Source organism: Acomys minous (genome assembly GCF_964271855.1).
Source record: "Acomys minous genome assembly, chromosome: 3".
Lineage (NCBI taxonomy): Eukaryota > Metazoa > Chordata > Mammalia > Rodentia > Muridae > Acomys > Acomys minous.
The window spans coordinates 76,431,827-76,454,425 of record NC_140485.1 but is presented as its reverse complement, the minus strand read 5'-3'; the positions used below and the strand labels follow the sequence as shown (position 1 = coordinate 76,454,425).

The following is a 22,599-nucleotide window of genomic DNA, read 5'->3' as shown; positions in this document are numbered from 1 at the left end:
TGCTATGTAGACCAGGCTGGCCTTAAACTCACAGAGACCTGCCTGCCCCTGCCTCCAGAGTGCTAGGATTAAAAGAATGTGCCACTGTGCCTGGTTGCAATTTAAGGTCCTGGACCTTGAATAATTCCTAAAGTCTCCTGTAGCCTTTCTGGTTACCCCTAAGGCAACAGGAAGATGGGCTAGGGAAGGGGAGGCCTCCTCGGTACCACCTGATATCACCATGTCCCTCCCCCAACATCCCACTGGAAACCAAAAGACCGAAGATGTCCTCCAGAGAGGACAGAGCCTGATTTGCTCATCTGTGGTCCTTTGCTACTGTTCCTTCTGTCCCGTCAGAATGATCCGCCCACAGCTCCCATCAGAAGCCCCACCATGACCCAAACACTACCTGTGGCTCTCTGAGGTCCTGGCTGAGTCCCTTCATCTGGTGTAGCTGCCCTTTGGGGTCCGAGCCCAGCTGATGCTGCTGGGTGGGGCTTCTCTCCTACCAGTGGGATGTAATGGCCATGCCTGAACCTTATCCACACGCCTGCTGCTATGTGGAGATGGTCCAGAAGATGCAGGGCATGTTGTAGCGTGTGTGGTAATAGCCATGCAGTGCAGCCTGCAGAAGCTGCCAATTCTCCCCATGGCAGGTGGCACGAAGGGTGAGTGAGAAGGCTGTGCAGCCTTAGCCTCTGTGCATTCCTCCATCATACAGGCACAGACATGGACTCACGTGTGCATACACTCACATGCACACACACGATCTCATATGAATATACACTCACATGCACACACACAAACACACATCCTCATGTTCTCACATGCATATACACTCACATGCATACACACAATCTCATGAATATACATCCACATGCACACACACAATCTCATGAATATACACTCACATGCACACACACACTCATGTTCTCACATGTGTATACACACACACAGAAACATACATCCCCATGTTCTCACATGTATATACACTCACATGCACACACACACACACACACTCATGTTCTCACATGTGTATACACACACACAGAAACATACATCCTCATGTTCTCACATGTATTTACATGCACATGCACACACATAAAGCTCCGCCTGGGCTTTAGACTGTCTGCTGGGTCTGGCCTTTCTTTGGCAATGGCCCCACTCAGCATGCCTGGAGCTGGCCCCTGGCTTTGCCTGGAGTCTTCTATACAAACCCCAGTACAAGTGCTGTTCCACCCAGAGCAGTATAGTGGCGTCTCATCCTGGGGGTGACCCTCAGTTTTGTTACTAAGCTGTGCGACTTCTGACAAATGCCTTAACCTCTCTGAGTCACAATTGCCTGTCCTGAGAGTTGATATAAGACCTCAGGGAAAGCTACAGCAAGCACTTGAGCTGCCTCTGCATGTGAGGCAAAGTGTCCCTTGTTTCCAGGGACCGTGTGTGTGTGTGTGTGTGTGTGTGTGTGTGTGTGTGTGTGTGTGTGTGTAGAAATTTATAGGCTGCTTGCAGGACTATAAACCCCAGCAGCTGCTCAGAGCTCTGAGTGCTGCCCAGCTTCCCTGCAACCCTGGGTATGTAGCCCAGCCTGCCTCAACCTGTCTGGAAGTACGTGGGAAGGACCCCGAGGGAAAGTGGGAGCAGCCAGGCCCTCTGTACCTGCAAATGTGGTGAGAAGACACCTTAGACTGGTAGGAGAAGGTACGATTGTCTGGATCTTGGATGCAGTCTATGTCCCTGGTCACACCTCCAGTCAGATGCCAAGGGCAACTGGCAGCATAAAGTGGGGTGCTTCTCTAGGTCTCTCACACTGCCCTATGCTCCTTGTCACACTGGCAGTCATACCCTAATTTTCCATTCTGAACTTTGGGGTGCAGGCCAGGACTCCTGCTCCCAGCCCCTCCCCTCCAGTCTCCCCTGACCATTGCTTTGAGCCTCTTCATCTGCAGAACCAGCTCAGACCCCTCGAGGGAGCCATAACGCAGGCTCAGGGCCAGGGTGCTATCTCTGAGTGGCTGAGTGCCGGAGGTGTGAGGTGAGGGTGTGGCAGGCTGAGTCCACGGAAGGCTGTATATCAGAGTCTCTCCTGGGCTCCCCAACATCTGGCGGCTGCGACTTGGTTCCTTGGCTTGAGGCAATGCCATCAAACCTGTATTCATACAGTCGCCCTGGATGTCTACCCGCTGTCTCCCCTAGATTTACCCTGAACCGGAGTCTGCTCTGATGACTCATATTTGATTTCCTGTTTCCACATATGGTCACATTCTGAGATCCTGGGGGTTAGGACTTTAATGTCTGCATGGAGGGACACCCATGTGGGACTGACTCTGAGTGCAGGACTTGGCTGGCACTTTGCAGCTGGGAAAACAAACAACAACAAAAAACCCACCCAGTCAAGCCCTTGGAAACAAGGGACACTGTGCTTCATGTGGGCGGGCAGCGGGTTTTTCTGAGGACTTACACCAACACTCAGGACAGGCAACGTTTTCGTTTAAATGAGGATGCTGTGATTCAGAGGGGTTAAGGCATTTGCCAGAAGTCCCACAGCTCAGAAGTAAACGCTGAGGGTCACCCCCAGGATGAGACGCCACTATGCTGCACTGAGTGGAATAGCACTGTCCTGGGGTAATGGGGGGTGGAGGTGGCGGGGGGGGGGGGGGCGGTGGTAGCACAGAGGTATGGAGCAGTTTCTGAGCCCAGGACTTTTTCCCCAGGACCTCCTGGTGTGAGGGACCCAGGAGGAGCCCAGTAGGAAGAGGGTTGTTCAGATCTCAGGCAGCCTAGGGAGGTGTCGGCAGGCTGCCAGGTGCAGGGGCCCACAGGTCTGAGTCACCACTGTGACCCAGCCGGCCAGGCCGATACTCCAGTGACAGGGCTGTGGAGCTGAGGAATGTTGTTGGGGTGCAGAGGTGGAGCACGCTCCCACCTCCAGGCTTCATTCTGAAGACACACCACTCTCCAGGAAGCTGGGAGGCGGCACTTCCTGCCAGAGGCTCAAAGCCTCTTGTGCAGGCTGCGGGCTGCTTGCTCACTCTTGCTTTCTCCTGGCGGCTGGGTTTGCAGTTCTGGGTTAGTCATGTACCCAGGCCCTAGCTTACTCACCTGGCATTTGTTTCCAGGTCCATTCCCCATTCCCCAGTGGCTTGCTGATTCATCACTGCACTCGTTCCTGCCGACTCCCATCCCCCGACACAGCCCTTCTGGCTTTCATCCATAGATCTGTTTGCCCATCAGCCATCTATCTTCCGACTTAAAGGTCCTCCTGTTTATCCCTCTCATTCATCCATTTTCTTTTTTTTTTTTTAAAGGATGTGTGTGTGTGTGTGTGTCTGTGTGTGTGTGTCTGTGTGTGTGTTGTGTGTGTGTATACATACATATGGTCAGGTGCACAAGTTGGTCAGAAGAGGGCATTGGGTTCCCTGGGACTATAATTACACGTGGTTGTGGGCCAACCAATGTGGATGTTGGGAACTCCAGCCACAAGAGCAGAAATTCTCTTAACCAGTGTGCCATCTCTCCAGCCCCTCGTTCAGCCATTTTTTTAAAAATCCCACCCCTCACTGTCCCACTGTCCATCCATCATCCATCCGTCTGTCCACACGTCTATCCATCCACCCTATCTACCCACCATCCATCCTTTATTAAGCACCTCCTGTGTTCCTCACACAGCACGGCAGCAACTCTCATCACGTACCAGCTTCACATCTGCCCTCCTCACGGTGGGAGGAGCCTCGGCAGCAGTCCGACTCACGGTGGGAGGAGCCTCGGCAGCAGTCCGACCACAGTTCTTTTTTTTTTTTTTCCTCCTGAGGAAGGAGTGCTGGGAGAGTGGTTAGTTGTTCACCTGTCTGGTCTGACTGAGCCAGTGATGGCTGCCTGCAAAGTAGGGCTCCTGTGGTCCTTTTTTTCTGGGGTGCCTTCCATCTTATGTGTAGGACCATGCATAGTTCCAGGACCGGAGCTCCTCTGGGACCATAGTTTGAGTTTCTTCAACTCCATTTTTTTTCATTCCTTGTGTACTTGGTTCCCTGGCTACGGGGTGCCTGGGACCTCTCTTCGTAAAGGTAAATACGCCTTCGAGGATGTCATGGCAATCAGCTTTCCCAGAAGGGCAGGGATAGCCAGGACTCCTTGTGCTGAGGCTGTGGCGCTCTGGTCAGGCAGGATGGGCTCATGGTCCACAGCAGATGCAGAGTTAGCACACGGAGGCCACACATCTGTATCCCCTGGAGGACTTCCTTCCCACCCCTGCCCACACGCCCCTTGGCCTTCATTCTCATAGTGGTTAAGGGGCTGCCTCTACCAGGAAGCCTTCCTGCAGCTGTTCCCAGCCAGCAGGGCCAGGGAGTTAAGTCCCCAGATCCTCCTCCTCAGCCACCCGTCCCTTCGCAGCTGTTTCACTTTTGAGCCCAAACACAATTTCCCAGGAGGCCTCTGGCACCTCCCGCTCTGCCCCTCCTCGGTGCTTCTTCCTCTGTGTCCTCCATCCCACTGCCCGTTGTCCACCCTTGGTACCTTCTGCCTGCTTGTTTTCTGTACCTTGGCAAATGTTACCACCTTTATCTCACAAAGGAGGAAGTCACAGCTCCCAGAAGCTTATGGGAGGGAACTAAGCCAAGGCGAGCCCTGGGTCACCAACAGTCACTAGCTCTAGTGTCTCCTTTTGGTTTTATTTTGAAATTGGAATGGTTGTGGGGGATGAGAGTGATCATATCAATAGCATGTTTCATGTCTGGTGCATGTGTGTTTGGTTGGTTGGTGATTTAAAAAAAAAATTTTTTTTTTTGGTAAAAAATTTATGTGTGTGTGTGAGGGACATCTCTGGGATGAGCCAGAAATCTAGGACAAGGGAAACTGCCAGGAACCTATGAGGGTGACCCTAGCGAAAACTCCTAGCAACAGGAGAAACGGAACCTGAAATGGCCACTTCCTGTAACCAGACAAGACTTCCAAAGAAACAATGGGAGCACCAAGCCACCACCCACATAACCTTTGACCTAAAACTTGTCTTGCCCACAAGAGGTGCAAAGATAAAGATGGATCCAGAAATTGAGAGAATGGCCAACCAATGACAACGGCCCGACTTTGAGACCCACTTCATGAGAGAAAGTCCACCCCGGACACTGGTAATAATATTCTGCTATACTTGCACACAGGAGCCTAGCATAACTGTCCTCTGAGAGACTTCACCCAGCAGCTGATGGAAACAGATACAGAGACCCACAGCCAAACATTAGGTGGAGCTCAGGGAACCTTGTGGAAAAAGGGGGAGGAAGGGGTGAAGGAACCAGAGAGGCCATGGGCATAAGAAAACCTACAGAAACAACTAACCAGGACCTATAGGAGCTTACAGAGTCTGAATCACCAAAGAGCATGCATGCATGGGACGGACCTAGGCTCCCTACACATATGTAACAGACATGCAGCTTGGTCTTCATGTGGGTCCCCTAACAACTGGAGCTGTCTCTGACTCTGCTGCTTGCCTTTGGATCCCTTTCCCCTAACTGGGCTGCCTTGTGGAGCCTCAACCCGAGAAGATGTGCTTAGCTCTACTGCAACTTGACAGGACAAGGTGGGTTGATACCCATGGGAGGTCTCCCCTTCTCTGAGAAAGAGGGGGGAGTAGGGGGAGGGGAGGTGTGAGGGAGGGATTGGAAGAAGGGGAAGCTACAATTGGGATGTAAAGTAAATAAGTTAATTAACTAATGGGAAAAATAGAAAGAAAGCAGGCTGAGCAAGCCACGAGTGTAGACTTAATTTTTTTAACCAAAATATTTTATTAACAACTTATTGACCGAGCCTACGTCAATTATAACCAGATTAACAAAAACAGTAGGAAATGAAGATTAATTGACACAACAACAAAACCTTAAGGATATCAGTCCCGAGGAACAATTTTCCGATCGGGAGCCGCAGGATTTTTTTTACTGGAACCAGAGTTAATAAGACCTTAGAGTCTTAGCAGGAGCCGGAGCTCTGAAGTCTTCTCTCAAGCGGATTTTTCTAGGAGCGTCTTGAAGGGCAGCGACGAACAGTAAAATCTATCCCAAGTCTCCAATCCCCCCAGCCGCCAGTTCTGGGCTCGTTTATATAGCTCCTCCCTGTCTGTTCACAGGATCTTTTTCATCTGGTAGCAATTAAGCTCCTGCACGAGGTGATTGCTCTTCTAGTGAATTAACATCACCTGTTCTCTTACTAGACCGTTCGCTCCCACACTTGGGATCCTAAAGAATAATAGGTTTCTCTCCCTCATCTCCCCCTTTCTATTTAATAAAATAAGCTATATACAACAAACTAAGAATTACCCATTAAGTCAACACCCGAGGAGCAATCTCCAGTCTGGACTAACTCCGGCCTCCAGGTCTCTGTGTTGTTTGAGTTCCTGTCCTGATTTCCTTCAGTGATTAGCAGTGATATGGAAGTGTTAGCCAAATAAACTATTTCCTTCTCTCCCAAAAATTATGTGTACAGATACTTTGCCTGCATGTATGTCTGTGTACCATATGCATATAAAGTTCACAAAGCCAGAGAGTTTGAATCTCCTGGAACTGGAGTCACAGATGATTGTGAGCTGCCAGGTAGCTGCTGGGACTTGAAACCAGGTCCTCTGGAAAAGCAGGCAGTGTTCTTAACTGCTGAGGCATCTCTCCAGCCCAGGCTCATTGCTTCTTGAGCCAGTGTCTCTCACTCTACAGCTCAGGTTGACCTTGAACTCGGGATCCTCTTTGGCTACATTCTAACTTCTGGGATTTTTAAAACAAGTGTAAGTAACGTGCTTACTTCACGCCTGTTTTCTTTTGTGTGTGTGTGTCATTTCTATTTTGGCAAGTGGCCAAGTGTGTGCTCACACATACCTGCCTGTAGGCGGTCCTGGCTGAGTCAGCCCCACCTCAGTATGGGGGTGTCTTGGAAGGGTGTGTCACAGTGTCACAGGCCCTGCCACCTTCCTCCAACTCTCACCGTGATTCATTCAGTCCCAGAGGCAGCGTCCGGAGAGCTGTGTGCCTGTCCATGACAGAGCCTTCCCTTCTTGTCGCTGCCCAGATGGAGGGGCTGGCTCTGCTGCCCCTGGCCTCACCCTGTCCCCGGATCCCACGAGCCCGCATCGCCAGGCAGCCAGGGCGAGGGGCCCAACTGGGCTGCAGGTACTGGTGTCAAGGGTGATGGAGGGAGGATTGGATCATCTGTGTGCTGGGGATGGGGTGGTGGGGACACAGGTGTCACTTCAGTTTTTGCAGCAGTCCCATGAGGCAAAAGCACCTTTAGGTTGGCCCTGATTCTTAATCATTCTAAGTGATACTGGGGACTCACTTGGGCAAGATCCATTCCTAGCCAGATAATTGCAGGTGTGAAAGGAGCCCTGCTGTGCTGACAGCTCCTGCCCAGATCATTTGCAGCCTGAACACCTGAAGGTGTTCCTTCCCCCAGAGAGAGATTCAGGAAATGGGGTTGGTACTCTCAGATGGGGCAACTCCGAGCTGTGGCAGGCATAATACTCGCGCACGGACCTTTGCGTCACATAGCACGTTCCCTGAGCGCCTGTCAGGGAAATGTGGGGGCTCTGTCCCATCAGAGGGAAATGGGCTCAACAGGGGAAACCTGTTTGCCTCTTCACTGTCTGTCTGTCTGTCTGATCTGTGTTGGCTTCCTGCCGTTGCTGTTTAGAGATGTGAACCAACAGTGGTTATCTTTGAGTTCAGCGTGTCGAGGCCAGCCTGGTCTACAGTGTGAGTCCACGACAGGCAAGGCTACACAGAGAAACCCTGTCTCAAAAAAAAAAAGATACAGACATCTTTGAGAGTCCGTCGTTTGTTCTGTGTATCTATAGATTCATTCCATCACTCTATTACTCTACCGCCATCCATTCATCCATTATCTATCACTCCATCTATCTATCCAGTCCGTCTGTCTGTCCATCCCTCTGTCTGCCTACCTATAATCTATCATCTATCACATCTCTGTCAACCTACCTGACAAGCAATCTATTAAGGTGGTTCTTCTTACCCTCCCCCTAATCTCCCGAGCGATTAATACTGCATCCGACTGTGAGAACCGCTTGGGCCATTGAATGTGCTCAGTGATGATGGTTGAGTGAACAAATGAATGATACTTTAAGAGTGTGAAATTTCATAGCATCTCCTTTGTTTACTCACAATAGCAAAGGAACAAAAGCAGTATGCTTGCTTCCAGAATGGTGGCTTTCCAAACTCCAGGGTTATGTAAGCATTGTTTTAAGTTTTATTTGTATTCTTTTGGAGGCATCGTCCTACTATGTAGCCCAAGCTTGCTTCAAATGTTCAGTCCTTCTGCCTCAGCCTCCCCAGTGCTGAGGTCACCAAGCCCAGCATTATTATATCTTTTTAAGTGTTAAAAACAAAGAATAAAACAAAACAAAAAACTAGTGCCAGGCACGGTGATGCATATCTGCAATCTCAGCGCTCAGGGAGGCAAAGGCAGGTAGATCTTTGTGAGTTTAAGGCCAGCCTGGTGGTCTACAAAGCAAGTCTGGGACAACCAAGGCTACACAGAGAAACCCTGTCTCGAAAAACAAAACCAAATCAAACCTAGTAAAGTGGCTGAGGAGATGGCTCAGTAGGTAAAGTGTTTGCTGTGTAAACACGAGGACCTCAGTTCAGATCCTGAGTAGAAGCCTGCAGTGTAGTGTGTGCCTCTCTAACCCAGAGCTAGGACGGGGCTGTGTGAAGCCAGGTGGATCTCCAGAGCTCACCAGTCAGCTAGGCTTTCTGGGAGCTGGGAGCTGCAGAGACCCTGTCTCAAGAACAGAAGGTGGAGGCAGACACTTGGTTAGAAGAAACACATTTCCTGTTAGCCACACAAAATTGCAAGCAAAGTTCCATTTCTTATGTGGCAATTAGCAAATATTTATATTACAGTTACTTACTTATTTGTATGCATGCATGTGGGTGCGCGTGCCAAAGCATGCATGTGTGTGAGGGTTGTCGGAGGACAATTCGCATGAGTTGGTTCTCTCCTCTCACCCTGTGAGACCTAGAGATGGATGGAACCCAGGTTGTCAGAGTTGGTGGCAAGTGTTTTTATTGGCTGAACCATCTCACTGGCCACAGCCATGTGGTTGACTTCGTTCTGGCATTCGCTCCCTGTGGTTGTCAATCAGTGACTGAGCCAAGATGTCACAGCAACTGCTGACTCTTGCCTAGATTTTATGGAAGGACCATGAGCACTTTGAAACCAGGGAAACACGAGCTGTTTCTGTAGAATAACGTGAGCCAGTGTGTCTGAAGGACAGGCAGCCAGTGCCCTGTGGTGGAGAGCCTCTGTAGTTTCACAGCAGGGGTGGCATATGTTGTGTGGCTGTGGCTGTGGCTGTGGCTGTGGCTGTGGCTGTGGCCTTGGCTTCATTTCCCAAAAGTAGGATGGACTTCAACCATCCAAGCCATCACTTTATCAGTTCATCTAGTTCTCTGTGGACCAGTCACGTACTGAGTGATTTTAACCTCTTTGGAGATCAGTGTTTATTGACTTGCACCAACTATCATGAGGAAGAGGTGTTTACTGTGGAAAAAAAAATTACAAGCAAAAATCCTCCCACCTCCAATCTACAAGGACCTGCCAAGAACAGTTTAATGCACATCCTATAGGATGCTATAATTTGTAAATATAATCAATATATATGTTAACTGTATATGTGATGGTTTATGTCAACTTGACATGATCTGGAATTACCAGGAGACAAATCGCCACTGCAGCTGTGAGGATTGCTTAGATAGCATTCCCTTGAGCAGACCTGTGAGAGGCTGTTTTGATCAGGGATGAGGATCTACCCTAAAGGAGTGAGGCACTATTCCCTGGACAACGTCGAAAAGAGGAAGCTGTCCTGTGTACTGTGTCCTGTGTCCTAATCCCAGCAGATGATTCTCTGTGAGTTCAAGGCCAGCCTGGTCTACAAAGTGAGTTCCAGGTCAGCCAGTGTTACATAGTGAGACCCTGTCTAGAAAGAAACAAAGAAACAAAGAATAAAGAGAAAAGAAGAAAGGAAAGAGGGAAGGAAGGAAGGAAGGAAGGAAGGAAGGAGGAGCTGAGCAGAAGTCACTCTGCTTCTTGGCCACAACAGGTACAATGTCACAAAGCTCCTGTCACCTTGGCATCCCACCAGAACGGACCTCATTCTCCAACTATGAGCCAAAGAAAAGACTTCCATCCCTAAGTTGCTTTCGTCAGAGGTTTTTATCACGGTGGCAGGGAGAGTGACTAAGGCGACATATATGTCTTTTCATGCTCTAACTGTGTGTATACACACACACACACACACACACACACACACACACACACACATGCATGCACTCTCTGTGTGTGGTGCAGTCTCTCAGTGAACAACCCTTTCCACTTAAGGACAACTGCCGGAGACAGATCAACGTCACCTCTGCACAGCTACCTGGCGTTTCCTTTTGCGCATTGTTCAGCGGCCTCCTCTGGTGGAACTTGGGGTCCTTTTCCTGGCTCTTGTTTTGGGGGGGGTGATGCTGTGAGCTGTAGGGCACTGCTCTCAGGCATGTATCTGTGGAGCTCTGTCCTTATGGCGAACTCCCAGGACAGGAGATCCCAAGATGTAGACTTTGAGAACACTGAATTATGTCATCCTCAGGGGTCTCCAGGGAAGCGGTGGCCCTTACCGTCCCTGGAGGCCATCAACTTGCCTCCTTATATTCTTGGCATCTTTGTTTTTAAACTTTTATTTTATTGGTAGGAGTGTGGGTGTTTTGTTTGTTGTTCGAAACAGAGTTTCTCTGTGTAGCCCTGGCTGTCCTGGAATCACTCTGTAGACCAGGCTGGTCTCGAACTCAGAGTGATCTGTCTACCTCTGGCTCCCAAGAGCTGGGATTAAAGGCCTGTGCTACCATCACCCGGTGCATATGTGTGTGTGTGTGTGTGTGTGTGTGTGTGTGTGTGTGTGTATGTGTGGTGTTTAATGCCACATGCTATTGGCCACAGCACATGTGGGTTAAGAAGACAACTTTGTGGAGTTTATTCCCACTTTTCACCTTTCTGTGGGTCCTGGGTATCAAACTCAGGCCTTCAGACTTACACAGCAAGCTTCTCTGCCTTCTGTGCCATCTCATTGGCCTTATTCTTGGTTTTTTGTTTGTTTATTTTGTTTTGGTTTGGGTTTTTTTGTTTTTGTTTTTGTTTTTTTGAGACAGGGTTTCTCTTGTAGTCTTGGCTGTCTGTCCTGGACTCACTTTTGTAGACCAGGCTGGCCTCAAACTCACACAGATCGCCTGCCTCCCCTACACTGCTGCCCCCCCCCCCCACCAGCCCCAGTGCTGGGATTAAAGGCATGTGCCACCAAGCTCAGCTTTTTTTTTTTTCTTTTTTCTAAAGACACAGTCTCAATATGTAGTCATGGCTGTCCTGGAACTCACTTTGTAGACCAGGCTAACCTTGAACTTACAGAGATCTATCTGCCTGTCTCTGCCTCCAGAATGCTTGGATTAAACACATGTGCCACCATCCTGGCTCATTGTTGACAGTATATTATTGTTCCTTTTAGTTTTTGTTAATTGAATCCCAATAAACTTCTTGTAATGTGTGTGTGTGTGTGTGTGTGTGTGTGTGTGTGTGTGTCTGTCTGTCTGTCTGTCTGTCTGTCTGTCTGCTTTTCTAGACAGAGTCTCGTGTAGTCCAGGCTGGCCTATAACTCAGAATGTAGGTGAACACAACCTTGTACACTCTGATCCTCCTGCCTCAGAGCGCTGGGATTACAGGTGTGCACACCACTCCACCCTTGATGAGGAGTTCGGGACAGCACACTCTAGGCAGGCCTCCTCCAACTGAGCTGCATCCCCAGCGCCATCATTTGCCTTTTGAGATCAGTGTTGACATGTTGAACAGCTTTTCCCCGGCTCCGTGTCTGGCGGGGTCTCCACGCTGGAGCCGAGAGGCAGGAGGACCCATTTTGATCCCAAAGCCGCCGTCAGATCCCCTCCGTCAATAGTAGCCGGGCAACGTGGCTGATGACACCCAGGGAGCTCCTGAGCCAAATCAGTCTTAACATCCTCAACTCATACTTCAGTCATGTGCAGCTCAAGTCTCTGCCACCGAGGTCAGTGACAACTGATCTTCAGATATGTCTGCAGATGCCAGATTTGAATGAATCACTCGCGCACTATGAAAATGACGAGGTCAGGCCTGCATTCAGAGGCCTCAGCGCATGCCAGCTGTGGGCCTCTGAGGGACGTTACTCAGCCTCTCCGAGTCTGATTTTTCATTGGCTCTAAGTGCCTGGGACCAGTAGTGCCTACATGGGCTCGCTGTGAGGATAATACGGCGTCCATGCTGGCCAGAGTGCCTGATGTACAGGACACTAACGACAAACCTCAGCTAGCAGTGCTCAAAGGGAGCGTGCTTGGAGGTCCGTTCCCATGGGAACAGCAGATCCAGGTCCCCTGGCTTCCTGTAGCGGTAGAAGTTTGACTCAGAGTTCTGAATCCACATCCTCCTTCCGCAAGCCCCCTCTTCTCCTACCCTGTCCTTTGGGTGCTCCAGTCGGTGCCGTTCTGAGAGTGGTTGTCGTCTACGTGACCGTCCCTTGGGAATCTCCACTGTGGCCCACAGAGCTAGCCAGAAGCCCCAAGGCCGTAGCCTGGTTCCTGGGGTGCTGGTATTCTGCTGCCCAGTACTGCCCTGAGATTTTCCTCTTGCCTGCAGTGCTCTTCTGCCAGGCATCCCTAACTGTACCAGTTCCTCTGCAGATGCTATGGAGTGTGAGGATGCCTTTGTATTGACTCAGCCCAGGTATGAGGATTCCCTTGGTTGGTTGTCATTCTGATGGGTGAAATACTTCACCAGTTTTAATGTGCCTTTTTCCTGATCATTGCCTGTTTTGTGTCCTCCCATGGTGAGCACCAACATGTTATTTCTTTTTCTTTCTTTCCTTTTTTTTTTTTTTTTCTGAGACAGGGTTTTTCTGTGTAGCCTTGGCTATCCTGGATTCACTTCGTAGACCAGGCTGGCCTCAAACTCATAGTGATCCGCCTGCCTCTGACTCCCGAGTGCTGGGATTAAAGGTGTGCGCCACCACACCCAGCTCCCGACAGGTCATTTCTAAAGTGAATAAAAGGTGTCAACTCTCCTAGCCTACTGATATTTTTTTATTGATTTCTGGAAACTCTTTCTATAATTAGATAAAATGCTGTCATTTGGTTTTATTTATTCTCTCTCTCTCTCTCTCTCTCTCTCTCTCTCTCTCTCTCTGTGTGTGTGTGTGTGTGTGTGTGTGTGTGTCTGTGCATGTGCGTGTGTACGTGCCCACCCGTGCATCTGGGTGTAGAGCTAGAGTTTCACTTGAGGTATCATCTTATATCGCTTTCTACCTTGTTTTTTTGATACAGGGTCTCTCACTAGATTAAGCTAACTGGTTTAGCTGGGCTGGCAGGCCAATGAGCCTCTGTGATCCTCCAGTCTCCAACCCTCCCCCAGCACCGAGATTACAGACCACACATTATTGCGCCTGGGTTTTGGCAGGTGCTGGGGCTCCAAAGTCAGGTCATCAAGTTGCACTTTACTCGCTGAGCCACCTCCCAGCTCTGACGGTCTGGCCTGTAAGCCCATGAGTAGCTGAGTGAAATAGTGAAAGATGAGACCCCTACAACGAAGGCCTTTGTGGCAAGGTAGGGGTTAGTAGCCAGTCCCAGGTGAAGCAGCTGGTGCTTTTCCCATGGTGATGTTGGTTTCTGCCTGCTTTGTAGAGCAGGTGTTTGAGAACCAAGCATGGGCCCTGTAAGACCGAAGAGCCACTAAACCACCTGCTAACGTTGGTCACCTACAAGCGTGCCACTGTCTGGAGAGGAAAACCTACAAATCATGGAGATTTTTTTTTTCTTAAAAGTGTGTGTGTGTGTGTGTGTGTGTGTGTGAAAGAGAGAGATGTTTGCATGTGCATGTGTTTCCTCTGTGTACTTGTGTGTCTAGGAGTAATCATGTCCTCCTGTGTGTGTTCGTGGCCTGTGTGAAGGCCATAGGTTAAAGTCAGGTGTCTTCCTCTATTGGGCTTTATGAGGAGCTAACCATTTGGCTAGCCTGTCTAGTCAGTGAGTCCTGGAACCTGTCTTTCTGTGTCCCCTGATCCAATGGTAAGGTTCCAGATGTATATACCATGCCTGGCTTTTACCTGGGTGCTGGGGCCTCGAACTCAGGTCCTCATGTTTGCACCCCAAGCATTTTGCCCTCAGGACCATCTCTAGTTCCTCTCGGAGATTTTTTGTCTTATTTTTTTTTTTTTTTGTTTTTGTTTTTGGAGACAGAGTCTCTCTGTGTTAGCCTTGGCTGTCCTGGACTCCCTTTGTAGACCAGGCAGGCCTCAAACTCACAGTGATCCGCCTGCCTCTGCCCCGCCTCCCAGTGCTGGGATTAAAGGTGTGCACCACCACGCCTGGCCCCCCCTCCTCTCAGAGATTTTAAACACCCTCCGTAACCTCCTCCCTCAAAGTCAGCTAAGATATATTGCAGCCCAGCAGCCATGCCCCCAGGGCCCCTTGGGTTGATTGGGCCACCAAGGTTTCACATCAGGGCAAAGGGAAGACTGAGGTGGGTTTTTGGGGCGGGATGGAGCCTGCCTAATGTGGTTAACGATGCATCTTCTTTCACCTGGTATGTCCGGACTATTTTAGCACATAACCAACATGAAATATTAACGGACAGACATTTTACATTCAAATGCGGCATCTTCTGAATATGTCACCTGGTTTTCTTTTTTTAGCAACATCCATTGTGATGCTGCCTTCGCATCTGGAGAGCCTCCATGTGCACAGAGAGCACAGAGTTACAGCTGGGGGGTGGGTTCCTGCTCCTAAGGTGTCCTGAACACACCTCGATGCCACGCTAGCTCCTTTTCTCCTTGTGGCAAGATACCCAACAGGGGCAATATATGAAAAGAAGGCTCCCTCTGGCCCACAGGGCCGTGTACAGGCGAGGCAGGCATTCTCCTCAGCCCAGCCAGCACCATCACAATTCAAAGAATGAGTACACTGCCTGAGTCACATTTTTTGTTTTTACTGTTTTGTCTTAAAAGGAAAACTACTGCCCTAGAGGGTTTTGGGGGAGCCGGGCAGGTGATAACGCGAACATTTGCAGCTTTTTATAACCGTTCTCTCCATCTCCCTGCCCTCTCCTTCTCCACATACCCCCAGCCTCACAGACAGCCGTGGAGTCATTTCTGATGTGCAGTTTGTGCACTGCATACTATGCACTGTGCAATAGCATGTGCCTCCGAAGGTATGCTATTCACGCAGTGGTTCTAGGCTGAGTTCTGACAGAGCGTGGGGCATGGGGCGTGGGGCGTGGGGAACTCATGTCTGTGCATATGCTCACAGATGGGTATGCACCCAAGGTTCCCTGCCACAGCGTGTGCACATGGCTGTGTCCTGAGATCACTCTTGGGTCTCTGCACTCAGAGGCCTGATTCCCGCCCCCTTCTTAAAACTTGAGTCACTCGTTAGGGTTGGAAATGGGAATACATAAAGGGTACACAGTGCCAGTGGCACACGCGTGTGGCATCTGGGAATGTGCATGAGGCAGGAAATGTGGGCTCCTGCCCCTCTTGGCAGAGTTGTTTGGTTGCTCAGCAGTAGACCGTGTGAGTCAACTATTGTTGCATAACACATGGTCCTGAACTGGGCACCAGTCATTTATAAAATCAGCAGCCCTTTGTTCTTATTCAAGTGTCTGAGTTTGGTTGAGGTGAGCTAATCTAATCTAGGCTTTCCAGGGCTTGCCCAAAAGCCAGAGGCATGTGGCACACCATCCAGCCACTCCTCCATGGTCATCTCTGGCTACTGCCATTGGCCTTTCTTTCTCTTCATCTCCAGCCTTTCCCCTCCTCTGATTCCCTGCTCTACAGAGCAAACCTTGGTGCTGGCCCAGCAGTGACAGCATATTGTACTCCCAGCATGCCCCACTGGGAGGGACCCGTCTCAATCCATCACACCCCAATTTATCATTGCATAACAGTAATTAGGAGACAAGAGGAGGCTCCTGAACAGAGCAGCAGCCCTGTGGCTGGTGTGACAGGGACAGCTGATAGGGTCAAGACAGGCACACACAGGCGAGTGGCAGTCCCTTTCCATCCAGGTGCTGTATCCAACCAATGAGAGAGGAGCCACACCTAGCAGGAAAGGTGCACAGGGGACTTGCTGAGTTCTTGACAACATAGTGGGCGGGGTCAGAATGCCTGGGCTGCCCTAGCTTGGCAGGAAACTTTGGACGGACTATTTTCTTGTTCTGCACCTCAGTGTTCTCATCTGCAAGATGGGATAGTAACAATAGGAAGTCATGAGGACTGAATGGATTAGCGCAGGTGAATGAGGAGGGTCCCCATCCACAGTGGCATGGTATTGTTCCCTAGGCAATGTTTGATACATTCTGGTTGTTTCAATGAATGGATGCTCTGGGCGTCCAGTTGGACAGAGGCCAGGTATCCTGTTAAACATCCCTAATGCAAGGGATGGCCCTCACTACAAACAAGTGACCCTCTAGGACCAGGGGAGGGGACCTCACTGTGGGGTTCAGGGCAGAGCCTTGCACAGGCCAGTGCCAGTTCTCTGGAGGCCCATGTTAGGGTCGGTTGCCACTATGGCCACATCACCTACATTTGTGACAAGAGCCTGTTCCTTATGTCAATGACCTCTAACATTTATGGTTAGGATAATGGTGTCACTGCTGTGACTATGTTAATGTACTACAAGGGCTGATTCCTGGCGTGCCAGGCTGAAACACCTGTCCTGCTCCAGCCTTAGTGGCTTGCTGGCAAGGAGCCCAGCCACACCTCCACCAGGTCCTGCCCACCAGGTTGTGCCACATTCTTGGTCCCTGGGTCATGTTGACCTTGGCCTCTGAGGAGTTTCTCCCTTCTCTTCTGGGTGGCTCTTAGCCTTTTGTGAGTTCCTGTAGCTCTACCCTGGTCTTCAGCAGAGGCCTTTGCCCCCATAAACTGCCAAGACTGCAGGGCAAAGACCTCTCTTCACCCTGCATTTTATAGAAACCAGACTGAGGGGCGAGAGACATATCTACCATCACACAAGGAATAAGTGAGGTTGGACAGCTGCCAAAGATTTCTAGGGTACCACTGCCCCATCCTGGGGCCATTGGAGAAAACATAGAAAACTCAGAGAAGAATTTTTTTTTCCTGAGGCAGGGTTTCTCTGTGTAGCCTTGGCTGTCCTAGACTCACTTTGTAGACCAGGCTGGCTTCGAACTCACAGCAACCCACCTGCCTCTGCCTCCTTGCATGCTGGGATTAAAGGCATGCACCCTCATGACCAGCATAGAAGGACATCTTTGCTGTGTGGCAGCCAATCCTCTCAGGCCCACTCATCAATGCCCAGGGCCCCTAAACCACCTAGTGCTGCTCTTAAGATCCAGGGAGCTAGCTCAGTAGATAAAGTACTCGCCACACAGGGAGACAGTAAGTTCCCCCAGCCACATTAACCTGCATCTGGAATGCAGAGCATTCTTGAAGGCAGAGCCAGGGGCTCTGGGGCTCAGTGACCAACCAACCAACCAAGCAGAATCCATGAGGCAGAATGAATGACCTTGCTTCAAGCAATAAGGTGGAAGCTGGGTATAGTGGTGCACATCTTTAATCCCAGAACTCGGGAGGCAGAGGCAGGTGGATCTCTGGGTTCAGATATATATACAGGGAAATCGTGTCTCAAAACTCCCAGATAATAATAATAATAATAATAATAATAATAATAATAATAATAATAATAATAATGCTTAATGATAAGGTGGAAATGAGCTGAGGCAGAACTCCATATCACAATCTGCCCGTGACCATGTACACATATACTTACATACACTACACATATGTGCCCACATACTACACATCAAGAGCTTCTGAGCCTGAAACCTTGCTGATTGGGTGAGTCTCTGTGGGCCTCCCCTCATCTGTCTGGGACTATTTTCTTGTCTGTAAATCGGGGAATACTATGTCCCCTGCATGGGCTAATACATCAGCTTGAAATCTGGCTCTGCTTTTAAGCATGTGCAGGTGCTTGGTAGTGTTTCAAATGGGAATGGCAGCTGGAGGCGGCAGTGCTTTGCATGCCTGTGCGCACCATGCAGCCAAAAGACACCAGCATCAAGCCAAGCCTTGCTGTGGGGCTCCAGGCAAATCCAGTGACTGTGCTAAACATGCCTCTTCTTTCGAAAAGAGGCCACACAGCATGATGTGATCTTGGGGACAGCAGGTGTGTGGTTCCTTCCTCAGCTTTCACTTACCCTCTCTGACCTCCCCAGAAAATTCACCACGAGATGGCTGCTTAGCTAGCAAAAGGTGGCTAGGAGGCTGGCCCTTGTTTGGGCTTAGTTGCTTTAGTTTTCAAAGTGTCAGGAAAGCACACAGATGCTTCTAGAGGCAGCTAACTGCAGAGCTGTGTACAGCAGGGGGTGCAAACAGACTCCCCGGGAGGCACTGGCTCTGGCCATCTGGAAAAGCGCAGACAGAGCACTGCAGCCAATTTTTATAATTAACAGAAAATTGGTCCCCAGTTAGGATGTTTCTGCTGGGAGAAGATGTCCAGTCCTCATCTCTTCCTCCAGACCCTGACACTCTCACACTGCCACACTTTGGGGGTGAACCGTTGACAGCTCCAGTCGGAGCTCAGTGACGAAGATGCACAGCCAGGGTTCTGGGATACCTACAGCTAGGACAAGCCACGTGTTAAAAAGAGCGTGGAGGTCTTTATGTACAAAAGGTTGAAATTCCAAGATGGTGGGGCTGGAGGTGTGTCTTTGTTAGTGCTCATCCAGGCTGCACAGGGCTTGGGGTTTGGTCCTCAGCACCGGAAAACTGGATTTGGTAGTTCGCACCTGTAATCACAAGGCTCCAGAAATTCAAGGTCATTCTGTGCCAAGGTACATAGTGAGTTTGAAGCCAACCTGGCCTACACAAGATGCTGTGTAAAAAAAAAAAATCCCAGTATAGTATAGTGTCAGCCGAACATGAAGCCAGGAATGGAGACTTCCTGTGCACACTCTCCTTCTTGGATGGGAGTGCATACATGGAGCTGACCTTGGGTCCCAGACCACTCCTCCATAATTTAGGAAGACTTTGCTGGGAGGATGCTCAGATGGGGCAGGGAAAAATAAATAAATAAAAAAGGAGCTAAGAGATCCCACAAGAAAGGATGCCAGGCAGGTAACAGGAGCAAAGTCAACACAAGGGCCACTTGACGAGAAGTGTCATTATCTCCCGGCTCTTGGACTGAGCCATTCTTCTTCCAGAAGTCTCCCCTCTGGTTTCCTCTGCACAAAGATGCAGAGCCTGTGGCTGTAGCCATTATACTGACAGATGCGAACAGCAGCCATCACAGGAACTCGCTGACCCCTCCCACATGAGGATCTGTGGAGCCTCACTAAGCATTGACATACCCTTCAGAGCCTGCAGCCAGTTAGCAGCGCTTGCTAGCGATGCTCCCCTGGCCGCCAGGACTCCTGTGAGCCTAGTAGTGAAGCTGAGCCCTAAGGCTCGACTGAGGGGTAAAACTGAGTCACACTGTGTGAAGATTAGGGCATCTGTCCCAGGCTGGAAGAAGCTGAGGAGATGTCCCTCACCCCTGTGTCAGGATCTGCAGGGCTAATTTGGAGAAGGGGCCAGTGGCAAAATTTCCTGCCTTACCAAATTCTGCACAAATGATTGTGGTGACTGCCAGCTGGCTCGTGATGAGAAAGAAGTTCCCAGGTCTTTTCATATAAAACTTGTAATCCTCCTGCCTTAGTCTTCCGAGGACTGGCATGATATGTGTGTGCCACTAGTTCGGAAAGATCTGGAGAGGCAACCAGCACCAGCCCTGGGCCCTGGGTTGGCCACGGTGTGAGCTTACTGGAGGTGCAACTCATAGTGCATTTATACTGTGTAGGTCAACAGGGTCACGGATGTGGACAGAGTTTTGCAACCATCATCAAAAATCACCATAGAGCCTTTTATCACCCCAACAGAGACACTGTCTTCCCCTGTAGTCAGTCACAGGTATGTGACCAGTGGTGTGACAGGTATGACTGTGCTGTTCTAGCTGCCACATAATGTCCACTTGAAAAAGTGGCCCAGCGGGAGCTGCACAGCATCTGACATGAAGACCTTCCTTCTCTAGGCTGCCATTTTATTTTATTTTATTTTATTTTATTTATTTATTTTTGAGACAGGGTTTCTCTGTGTAGCCTTGGCTGTCCTGGACTCCCTTTGTAGACCAGGCTGGCCTTGAACTCACAGTGAGCCACCTGCCTCTGCCTCCCGAGTGCTGGGATTAAAGGTGTGCACCACCGCCTGGCATCCAGAATGTTTCTTAATCTCTAAGTAATATTGGGAATCATTGTCTTTGCTAACCATCATCCAACATTTGTCCAGCCTGTCTGTGTTCATTTTGTCACTGCCCCTCCTCCTCCTCCTGTGTGTGTGTGTGTGTGTGTGTGTGTGTGTGTGTGTGTGTGAATGTGTGTGTTCTGTGCTGGAGACTGAACCTAGAGCCTTGCACTCTACAACTGGACCACATCCAGAGCCAACCTTCCTTCTACTTTTACCCTTTGCCATTTTATATTATGTGCCAATGTGTTTGTTTGCATTTGTGTTTGCACATGTGTGCATGTAGAAGCCAGACATTGACACACTGGGTGTCTGCCTTCATTGCTCTATACCTCATACAAAGAGTGGGGATCTTTCAACCTGAACCCAGAACTGTAGTTAGGCAGCTTGCCCTTGGGGGATCCACTGTCTCTGCATTTATACTGTGTAGGTACTGGCCAGGGTTACAGGCACACTGCAAATGTGGGTGATAGGGGTCAGAACCCTGTCCTTGCGTTGTGTGGCCAGCCCTCCCCTGTCTTTGTAAAGCAGCATCTTCATGATTTTCCTTCCTTCCTTCTTTCCTTCCTTCCTTTCTCTCTCTCTCTCTCTCCCTCTCTCTCTCTCTCTCTCTCTCTCTCTCTCTCTCTCGTTTTTGGTTTCTCAAGACAGGGTTTCTCTGTGTTTCTCCTGGAACTTACTCTGTAGACCAGGCTGGCTTGCAGCTCAGAGAACCCCCACTTCTGCCTCCAAGTGCTGGGATTAAAGGTATATACCACCACCACCCAGGGATTTTTTTATTCAGCATTTACATTTTTAAAAATTATATATTATTTGTACAGTGTTCTGCCTGCTTGCCAGAAGAGGGCACCAGATCTCATTATAGATGGTTATGAGCCACCATATGTGGCTTCTGGGAATTGAACTCAGGACCTTTGGAAGAACAGCCAGTGCTCTCAACCTCTGAGCCATCTCTCCAGACCTTGTTTTTATTCTATTTTATTTTTTTTGGTTTTTCAAGACAGGGTTTCTCTGTGCAGTTTTGGCTGTCCTGGCTTTGCTTTGTAGACCAGGCTGGCCTCGAACTCACAGCGATCAACCTGCCTCTGCCTCCTGAGTGCTGGGATCAAAGGCATGTGCCACCACTGCTCATCTTTTGTTTCTCTAATTTGGACAGTTCAAAGCTTGGAGGAGCTTATTGTTTTTGTTAGAGGAATCCAGAGTGGTGAAGTGATCTTGTCTGGTATCAATACTAAGCTCAAACAGCTATAGAAATTTCTAGATATACTCATTTCTCATTTGAGGAACCTGGGGGTATTATTCCTCCTCCCTGATACAACCAGTTATAGGTCCAACAGCTGGTGGTGTCAGGGTTCCTGTGTTTGGGGCACTATTAGCACCAAGGTCCCCAAAGCCTCTGGCCCTGACAGGAGCATAGAAACCTCATCCTAAGCTCTTTGGTAAACCTGGGCTGTCATTTGCTGGGACCATGGGACTGACTCTGTCTCATTCTGGAGTTGTATGTCTGCATGAAGTGGAAATTCACTCCATGGTGTGTGGAAGGAAAGGAGGGTCAAGGGTGGGATGCAGGAGTCCCCACACTGCGCAGTCTGGATCATGAGAGTCTGGGACTCGGAGCCCCAGCTCCATCTCTCATGGCTGCAGAGGCCAGTCTCCTGGGAGATTCTAGGCCTTATCAAGTCGGCAGCTGGGACAAGGACTGTTGGCCTTGCTAAGGGAGCACTCTGGCTCTTTAGGTGTCCTTGGCATCAGCAGCATTGCTCGTGACCCAGGTTTGGAAAAGGTCCAAGGGTCCTGGTCAGTTTGCTGAGAGCCAGTGTCTGGTATCTGAGTGGCACTAGCTTCAGGACAGACCCATGCCTGGCACAGCAAGAACCGAACCCGGCCTGACCCTTCCCCTCCCCCCCTTTTCACTTGTACAGCCCTGACCCCTCTACAGGCCCCACACATCTGCAGCAGTGTCCTCTGAGGCCACGCCCTGCCGGCTGCTCCCACTCCCGGCTGTCCTGGGCAGAGAGCTTGTCCATGGATGGCTTCTGGATAGAGGTGGAACGGACCCAACAGCAGAACGGAGTGAAAGAGGAGGACCGTGGTCTGGGTAGAAGCCAGCTCCCGGAAGGTAAGGCGAGCTGGGCCTGAAGGTGGGTGTTAGGGCCTTGCCCCAGGGAGGACAGTGTGTCAGGGCCCAAACGTGGGGGAAAGCATCGAGGATTTCCTAGTTGCTTGAACTGTTTGCAGCAGTCACTCCATTGCTCTCCCTGCCATCTGTTTTCTATGCCATT

At 50.0% G+C, this 22,599-nt stretch overlaps 1 protein-coding gene across 2 annotated transcripts in view; it reads left to right on the top strand.

Moving 5' to 3' along the window:
- The first annotated feature begins 2,662 nt into the window (after positions 1–2,662).
- Positions 2,663–22,599, top strand: part of ARHGAP40 (Rho GTPase activating protein 40) — a 42,948-nt gene continuing 23,011 nt past the window's right edge. Inside the window, exons 1-2 of one of the 2 annotated variants that reach the window (XM_084775096.1) lie at positions 2,663–5,551; positions 22,240–22,436. In XM_084775096.1, coding sequence (XP_084631222.1) covers positions 5,517–5,551; positions 22,240–22,436 — 232 coding nt within the window. In that variant the 5' untranslated portion in view covers positions 2,663–5,516. Of the gene's footprint in view, positions 5,552–6,956; positions 7,125–22,239; positions 22,437–22,599 lie in introns of those variants that run through there. The other variant, XM_084775095.1, reaches the window with a different exon arrangement.